General features: G+C 32.1%; 1 protein-coding gene across 1 annotated transcript; it reads right to left on the reverse strand.

Moving 5' to 3' along the window:
• Nucleotides 1-422: 422 nt before the first annotated feature.
• On the reverse strand, nucleotides 423-2795 carry LOC110716483 (UDP-glycosyltransferase 84B1-like). The gene is made up of 2 exons (XM_021895115.1): nucleotides 858-2795; nucleotides 423-710 (listed from the first exon to the last, which is right to left on the reverse strand). Exon 1 carries the CDS (start codon nucleotides 2371-2373, stop codon nucleotides 910-912), a length of 1464 nt encoding a protein of 487 aa, XP_021750807.1. The 5' UTR covers nucleotides 2374-2795; the 3' UTR covers nucleotides 423-710; nucleotides 858-909.
• Between the last annotated feature and the right edge of the window lie 7035 nt (nucleotides 2796-9830).

Consider the following 9830-nt stretch of genomic DNA (forward strand, 5'->3'; position numbering starts at 1 on the left):
TGTGCACAATTTCTTATGTTGAGCTAGGTTAAGGCTCTGTTTGGGAGTTTGCTGATAGTTGTTAGAGATTAGCTGATTGAGTTAGCTTATTTGACTAGCTGATTGTGTTAGATGATTTGACTAACTGATTATATTAGTTGTTTGTGTAAAACTGTTTGGTAAGTAGCAGTTAGTTATAAACTATTTTTGAGATCAAATGACCAAAAAGCTATAAGCTCTTCCAAAAAGCTCCTAATATGAGCTTTTTGAAAAAGAGTTTTTTTATCCCAAAACTCTCTTCCAAACCTCTAACTACCAAACACCCGATATAGCTTATTGAGTTGGTCAAATCTCTCTTTCCTCTCAAACCTCTCTTTTTCCCTCAAATCTCTAACTCCCAAACACCCCCTAAATCATATAGAAGAACTCACCCAAAATTCATGTCTATACAGAATTGCTTTCTTATTGCAATAAAGTAAAGTATTAGGAAAAAGCAAGGAGTACGATATGATGTTATGGCTAAGCTCCCACCTCCAATCGATGTGATCAAGCCATGTATTCGATACATAATAATTAGGAATTTACATAGTGAGTACTTAATTGAAAAAAACAATTGACATAAAACATGCGAACAAACAATTGAACCAATAAAATTATATCTTACCAACGACCGTCCAAATGGTTCACATGTAGATGCTCCCTTGGTCCTATGTTTAATACTCCTTCTTATGCTGCACCAAATTCAAACATGGTATGCATTAGTATTTTAACAAAAACACTGGGCCCCATATGAAAGTCCTCTAGTAATTTCTACATTCCCAACAATACAAAATGAGAGTGAGGAATAGCTCAAGTGGTTAAGGCTTCTCTCCCGTCACCTTTATCAAGAACTTTTGACACTTTGTAGAAGAATCAACATTGCATTGCATTTTAATGAGATGATGATAGTTTAACAATGTCATCAACGAACTCTTGAATATTCCGATCCAATGATCCGCCACTGGCCACCGCGTCCCTAGCCATGGACTTCCATTCCACTGCCTTGGCCCGAATCTCGGCCGCCCTTGGTCCATCCATGATCTCTTCAATGCACTCCTTAATGGTCTCACTTTCAACAAGCCCATCATTATAGGGCCTTAATCTTAGCCCAACACCAAATATGTCAGCCATAAGCTTAGCATTAGTGGGCTGGTCAGTCCACATTGGGTAAGCAATAACAGGAACACCAGCACTAATTGTTTCTAACATAGAATTCCAACCACAATGTGTTACAAAACAAGCAATAGATTTATGTGACAAAACCATAATTTGTGGACACCATGGTACCACTAGCCCTTGTCCCTTAGTTTCATCCAAAAATCCCTTAGGAAGTTCACCGGCACCCTCGGTCGTCTGAATTTGGGACGGCTTCACCACCCAAAGAAACGGCCTCTTGCTCTCCCTTATCGCGGTTGCCATACTCTCCATTTGTGTTTTCGAAAGGACTACCAAGCTCCCAAATGACACATAAACTACCGAGTTAGGATCCTTTTGGTTAAGCCACTCTATGCATCTATCATCAGCTTTCCACATATCAATCCCAACAAAATCGCGCTCTTCATGATCATCTTGTCCTAAGAGTGTCGAAGGGACTAATGGACCGACTCCCTTAATCACGACGAATTTTGACATAGAATCAATCACTTCTTTCTCTAACTCATAGAAAGAATTAGCCATAACCCACCTCAACTTATGAATGTTTTCCATGGATTCAAAAAACACATTTGCTAGACTCCCAAAAACATTAAAAGGGAGCACAAAAGAAGGAAGATCAGAAGTTTGTAGCAATGGTAAACCCGGTAAATTCACGCTCTTTTCGGGGTTTTCTTTCGTAGGAAAATCTTCAGGACTTTTGTAAAATCCATGGTAGATTGCAAAGAGTGTGCATGGTTGAATCCATAGCATACCACACGGTATTCCTAGTCGCACCGCCACGTCAGCAACCCATGGCACAAAAGGGTTATTTATAACACATGAAAATTTCTTTGGACTAGTAATGTCACAACCTAGAGACGTAATAAGGCTAGTCAAATTTACCGGTCCAAATTCGGCTAGTGTCTTCATGTACGTGTCTAGGTTGCTCTTACGGTCATACTCTAGGCTTAGCCCATCGGAGAAGGACACGATATCGATCCCCGATATAGAGGGGATCTGATTGTCGGTGTTGGTGGTGGTGGTGGCAGTCGTCAAATGGTTAATTTTCGCAATTCGGTGGAGGAAAATTTCGGTGACGGCAAGAGTAACATGAAGGCCTTTGTTTTGTAAGTGTTTACCTAGTCTAAGCATAGGGTTAATGTGACCTTGGGATGAAAATGCTACCATTAAAACATGGATTTTTTTGTTTTCTTCTTCCATTATTGGTGTTCAAACAATTTATTAGACAAGAAGCAAAATTAATTTTGAGAGTATGTAGATTTGTTTGAGCTAATAAATAAATGCATGACGACTGAACTTATTTTGTACGAATTAAAGTAAACCATATATTATTTGTCTGGAATAGAATAGATAAAGTGGAAAAATATGTGGTTATGCCTTAGTTTTACTGTAAGGTGGACCGTTGCAGCACTATATAATAAAATGTTAATCATGGAAGAAAACAAAACTCTTTTTTTTTTTTTTTTTTTTTTTTTTTTTTTTACACAAACAAAACTCTAAACATAATGTGAGTATATTAAACGTAATTTGTTCGATGATGTTGAAGTTGCATTGGTCATTTAGTTATAATTAAGTAGTTGTCTTTAGAAGTTTAGATGAAGACAAACCTCTTTTTTGTCAATCCCCCACGTTGGGTTTTCATTTAATGGTGCTAAAAAATGTTTCATATGAGTAATACGTATTACACTAACATATCCTCTCTTTTTTTCACTTACATACTTTAAAAAAAAAATTGAGGTGTAAATCACTTGTTGATGACTAGAGTTGTCAAAATCATACCCGATTCAACCTGATCCGAAACCGATCTAAAAATATCAGATTCAAATTTCAACTCGTGTAGACACAATAATTTAGCATGATTAAAGTTTTAAAATAAATCCAACCTAATTAAACTTGATCCAAACATTCAAATTGACACTTTATCGATGACACATCAATAATCGTGTACTTTTATGCTTCGTATATACTTATTCATAAAGTCTTCAATTGATTGAGACTTTTTACATCTCGTCTGAATTAGAATAGGGAGTACTTTTTATTAGTGATAGCATCATGACAAATAATAATAGTGACAAAATCTGTAATGCACTAATGCCACATGAAATATGAGCATGTCCTTTTATAAATACCTATAAATGGATCATTTTGCTTCAGTAGGCCCAATAAGAAAAAAAAAAAAAAAGCTAGTCAGGGTCCATTTCTTGCTTTTAAGAAACAAACTACATAAGCCCACTGTTTGGTTAGTCAGTAGGTCAGTACCTGTTTTATACTGGCCAGTGAGCCACTGTACCTATTAGGCTGTTCTTAGTTGGGAAGTGGGGAACTGATGAGTGAATGAGTAATGATGTCCCTTAAAATAAATAAATAAATGGTTCAATAATAATAATACTCCGTTTGTCTTCACTCTTGAGTACTCATAACATTTTGATTTTGACAATTGCATATATTACCTTTAACTATATATTTTACTATAATTAAAATCAATTGATGTTATTACGGGATTTATAATACGGAGTATGTTGTTGGATTAGTATTATGCTTCATCCGTTTTTTTTTAATAACAACATTTGAAGTTTTAATTTTCAATATTCGTTCACATTATTTTGACATTTTTGTGATTTATACATTAGAAAAACATAGTCATATAGACTCTTGTTATATATTCGTCTCGATTTATACTTTCAAAATAATACTCTGTAATTCTTTATAAACTTTTTCATGAGTATGATTAGATATATTGCGATATAAAATGTGTATTTACGAACATGAAAACTCAAACATTACACTAAAAATGAACAAATAGACTATACATAAATACTAGACTCCCTTATTGGGTAGATCTACTAGTTATAATTCACATTCATAAAACAATAACTACATGAATTTTTCATCATTTTTTTTTTCATTTAAGCCAAATTTTACTTTGAGTCTTTGTCTAGGAAGTGAGTGTTTTAATGTATTTAGTCTTAGGCACGAATCGAGATGACGTGGACTTAACGGGTTCGAACAAGTTCTCAAAAGATAGGTCCAAAGTTTTCAATTGACTTTGTTGGGGGTAAAAGCCTAGCCTCTATATTCATAATTTAACCCGGTCTGACATATGACTTTGTTGGGATTGTTATAGCTCAGTCTAACAAAATGATATGACATTAATCAGCCCAATACTCTGACTTACTTACCATAACTTTCTTCATACTGCAGTTTATAACTTCCTACTGCTAACTTTTGTTAAAGGCCCATGTCGTCTAATCAAAAACTATACGTAGTATTACTTTTACAAGCAAAACTATTGAAGTTGTCAAGACAGAAAGGGAATAGTTAAATTTCTTTTCGTCTTTTTATAGTTTGTAGTCTTAATTACGGAACGATTTTAAGCTTTAAGTTCTAATTTCAACTACGGATAAAAATTCAAACATTTTATTTGAATTTTCACTCTTAAAGTTAAATCAAAACTTCAACTAATAATTCGGATTTGCATGGTATATTGATACATACTTTATAAATATGAAATTGTGCACAAAATATTGAAAATTTAATAAGAAAAACTAGTAGTATCACTACAGCCAAATAAAGCAAAGGTAACAGTGCAAAACCATTGCCTAATACAAAAAAAAATGCTGCCTTGTAGCTAAGGCAACACATATGAGGCGTAGTATATGCCCCCGTTGTCTATTCATAAGGCAACACATTTTTATTCAAATGCAACAATTTTGAAAGCCAAGGTAAAATGATGCATAAAGCAACACTTTTACAAAGACAACAAATGAAAATTGTTGTCATTTAAGGAGACAATTTAAAAATGTTTCTAAATGATGATGCTACTCCCAAGCATTTAGTAGTTGGTAGGGCTCGAACTGAGTTCCCCACCAACTCCACCAAAAACACACACACACACACACACACACACATATATATATATATATATATATATATATATATACAAACTCGCCATAAAAACAACATCTTAAATTATGTTGTCTTTTTAATATAAATGTTGCCATAGACGGCAACATAGATATAAATGTTACATTTTTAAACAATAGTTTTGTTATTGTTATCTTTTCATGCAACAATAATTATGTTTGTTGTCTTAGACAAGAAAAAGGTAACACTTTAAGCGACTGTTGTCATATATAGTCTAGAGCAACACTTTTTTTCTCTGTTACTTTAATTCAAGGTAACAAATAAATTTTGTTGTGTTAAATTATTAAGAGTAATATTTCGGTAAGTGTTGCAATCTTAAGTGTTGTCAATTCTCATTTTTTTGGTAGTGTATATTGAAAATTCAGTAACAAAAAACTAAGAGTAGCTAGATTCTAAATACTTGTGCTAAAGTTTGAAACAAAAGTGGAAAATTGGAAACTAAATAATCCTAGACAATAATGTCCCAAGTTAAGAATTTTAAACATTTCAAGTTAACAAATACGTAGATACGAAAGTATGCGAATAATATAAAATTAAAGTAGAAGATCTAAAAAGATAATTTTAAGTATTATATGTCCTTTTAGCTAGCAAATTTTTTGTTCTTAGACTTACAAAAAGCTTGTAGGAAGACTTGGAACTCACTAGTAGCTAACTTTTCCAAACACTCGATCAAATTATGACAAGTCATTTTCCTAGGCCAATGTTTCACTATATCCCTTCAAAAATGCTTCGTTAATTTTCCACTTAATTTTGGGATTTTTCTTTGTTGCCTTCCTACTTTGAAACCAAATTAAATGAATATAAAAATTTAGGCGGCCCTAGAAAATACAAGTTCCAAATTAATTAAATTTAATCAACATAATTGTTTGAATTATATTATGTCCCCCTCTTAACGAAGTCCAAAAAATCCAAACACAAATTTCTAAATTCTAAAATACTATATAAAGTATAAACCCCCACAATAAGCATTGTTTCATGCAAATTGCACAAAGCACAAGCACAAGCCTTTTGCCTTCAACGTTACGACACCCAACCTCTATTGTCCTTAATTCCTTATATATTATATAGTTTCTAATTGCTATATATTATAAGTAACAAAGTCATACATCATTTATGATGCATTGCACTCCTAAACATATTGTATACTGTATGAGTAAAATTATGGCTCTTTTATTCCTCCTTTCTCTCATTTTATGCTCTATTCTCTCGGAGGTGGATGCTCGGCGGTTACATTCCAACAACCACGACGACAAGAGCTTTGCTATTGGCTCGATGATGAGTTCGGGTCCTAGCCGAGGTGGTGCAGGGCATAAGAGGCTTAAACACTTTGAAGTATTCAGTGTAAGCAAGGACTCTGGTCCTAGTCCTGGTGTAGGTCATCATAAGTATGTTAAAGATAATCATAATTAATATTTTTCTCTTTTCATGCAAACTTGTTTAATTTGCAATACTAGAGTAAATATATTTTGTAATGTTATTTCTTTCAACTTTGTAATTTTTAAAGAAGTTGATTAGATATATACTACTATATCATATACTTGCAAACTTTGATGGTCTTGATTTATGAACAGCTAACAGAATATTTTGTCTATGTCTTTTATTTATTTATAATAATTAATCTTGTGTATTGACTTGTAATTAGTTGTTACATGTTAATGATCTTTAATTTGGCTTTGAAGTGATTATTAAATAATTAATGACTATTCATTCAATTTGCATGGCATACCTAATGATGTGATAATTATTCCCTTAATGTGTGCAACCAATAATTAGGCATAAATCACGATCATCTAAATATTATGTGTTGACCCTTGTGTAGTTACGTCTTATAATCTTATCTTAAAGCAAAATTGCTAGTGATATTAAGGGTAAGCCTTATGGACCATCTCGTGCACGTAAGTTTTAATCTCATTTATGGAATTCAAATAATGAAGTACAGTGCTTGAATTGGTATGCTACGTATGTGCATATCTATGTCCCGTCTTTAGTTGATCGACTGATTTCATGTATAAGATTGATATATAGTGTTACATCGTACCCTTCAGTGATCTTTAAAGATTGTCTTATTTAGAATGTCTTGGTTAAAGAGTCAAACTTTAGCCATGAATATTTACCGATAATATACTGATGACGTTAAGATAAAAATCACAAGGGAATAAAGAAATAGTTGACCAAGAGATGATGTACAGCCTGGCCATCTTTATTTTTCTCTCCACTCACAAATCCTAGAAAAAATTTGTGGAATTGTGGTCAATGTAAGGGATGGTCAAACCTTAGTTTTTCCAAAATTTTCGTTCATACTCAGAGGCTTTTTTTAGGCTAGTTTAGGTTTTTTTTTTTTTAAAAAAAATAAATAAATTCTCAATCCGTATTTAACTACTTACAGGTTACAACTTACAAGTATATATATATATATATATATATATATATATATATATATATATATATATATATATATATATTTTTCCTTTTTTTGAGACACTTACAAGTATAACTTAACAACGGAAAAAAAATAACACCTTGTATTAAAGGATATTAAGAGTATAAATTATTCCTTTTTTTTTTAAAGAAAAAATTATTGTCTTTAAAGCAAGTAAAAATAGAAGTTATTTGACTATGCTTTGGAACTTTATTTTTCATTGAATTGTAAAATCTATACTATATATTAAAAGGCGTTTATAAAATTGTGTATGTGTCACGTGTACCCTTTCTTACACCCGTATTACGCCACATCATCATTCAATAACCTCTACCATCATGCCACATCATCATTCAATTATCCAAATTAAATTAAAAATGTATGCAAAGAGATTCGAACCTAAACTTCATTGAATAAAAACCACATACATTGTCATCTTAGCTAGAATTAAATTATAATCTATGTTTTACATTTATGTATAAATGCGTATAGTACAAGTATTATAATGTAATATTAAAAAATTAAAAAAAAATCCAAAACGAGTTATTGTTGTCATTGTTTTCAAATTTACCACGTAACAAAATTATGAAGTACATCTTTTAAAGTGCCAAATATAAAAACGAAATTATTCAAAGTATCACCCGAGGCAAAGCTCGGGCCACACACTAGTTGATTTATTAATAAAAGGTACTTTGTACTAACTAAATGCTAATCAACACATTTCAATGTTGAAAACTTAACAACATCTAACAACATACAAGTATATTTTAACAATTACTCCACCCAAAAAAAAAAAGAGTATATTTTAACAATTAGCCTTTTCAAAATCATTGGGCACATGTTGGTTTCCTTGGTGGTAGTAGTAGTTGTGAGGGGCAGAGTGCATGACCATCATTTCAATGAGACTACGGCATGTTAGTTTGCATCATCTGTATTTCTCTTGTTCTCAAAGTTCTACTTAAAACATAAATTTTCTTTTACGACTCTTGCTATGAAAAAAATTCCTAAGGACAAATAATTGTTCTTCAATCTTCATAGATGCACTTGTACAATGGACACATATGCACGATTTTTAGTATGTGTCAAAATTAAGAACACGTCACAACTACATATATTAAAGAATCGGTGCACCAAATAAAAAAACAAAAAGATCGGTCATTAAATAAAAGAACACATATAGTTGAAAATGAAATAATGCGAATATCATAACGCAAGTACTAAATGCAGTACAAAATAACCTAAATACAGAAATTAATTAATAATATGAAAATAATAAAATAACTGATATACCCTTTTCCAAAACGAAAAAACTGATTTGCCATTTCACCCGGCTTTTTGTTGTTACATTTTTTATTTTGCAATTCATTATACTTGCCAATTTTTTTCATTTCATTCACCATTTTTTTTTTTTGCAATTAAATTTCACCATTTCATTCCCTTAAATTTTTTCAATTTGAGCCCTAGAGACGAATAAGTCGTTCACCGCTCATAAACCATCCGGTCTTAGGTTTTTTTTTCGTTTAATTTTTTTGTTGAATTGTTATAATTTTTCATTATAAGTACCCCGACTTTGTTTTTCGGGGGTACTAGAGACCCCCAGAAATCTTAGCCGGGGGGTACTGAAGACCCCCGGAAATCTTAGCTGAGGGGTATTGGAGACCCCCGGAAATCATAGCCGTGAGGTATTGGAGACCCCCGGAAATCCTAGCCGGGGGGTACTTGAGACCCCCGGAAATTGTATAAGGGGGATGCTAGAGACCTTCAAAAATCTTAGCCGTATAAAATGAAAATTTTATGTTGTTTGATTGTTCATCTATTACATCACATAATTTTCATACCTCAAAAAAATATCATAGTGCACTTCATTATTGTCTAGGAATTTGTATAGTATTGAATACTCCGTATTAAATTGGATACAAGATTGAATACGTTAGAATATGGTTGTAAATTAAACAGTTGAGATGATTATAGAGTTAGGAGTGTACGTGATTTAATTTTAATCATTTAAAAAAGTGTAACGGATTAAGTTAAAACAAGGACAAAATTGGAATATAATTTTTTTTTAAAAAATAACTTATTCTGCATTTAGGTAAATTTGTCCTGCATTTAGTACTCCCCACTCTTTTATGTATACACTTATAGCTGAATAAAAAGACTAATTGTGTATCTAGTGGTGTTAAAAACTAACTCAATTGCCCAGATTAGAAAAAAATCAAATTGAGTTTTAAGTATGAAAATAATAATTTAACAAAACTTAAATTTAAAATAGACCTGAGTTGATCCGACCTTACAAAACCATACACCCAACACCTCT

This window comes from Chenopodium quinoa, unplaced genomic scaffold (assembly GCF_001683475.1).
Source record: "Chenopodium quinoa cultivar QQ74 unplaced genomic scaffold, ASM168347v1, whole genome shotgun sequence".
NCBI classification, from domain to species: Eukaryota; Viridiplantae; Streptophyta; class Magnoliopsida; order Caryophyllales; family Amaranthaceae; genus Chenopodium; species Chenopodium quinoa.

Coding starts and splice junctions, on each gene's coding strand:
- LOC110716483 (XM_021895115.1), bottom strand. CDS start 2,373: ATGGAAGAAGAAAACAAAAAAATCCATGTTTTAATGGTAGCATTTTCA.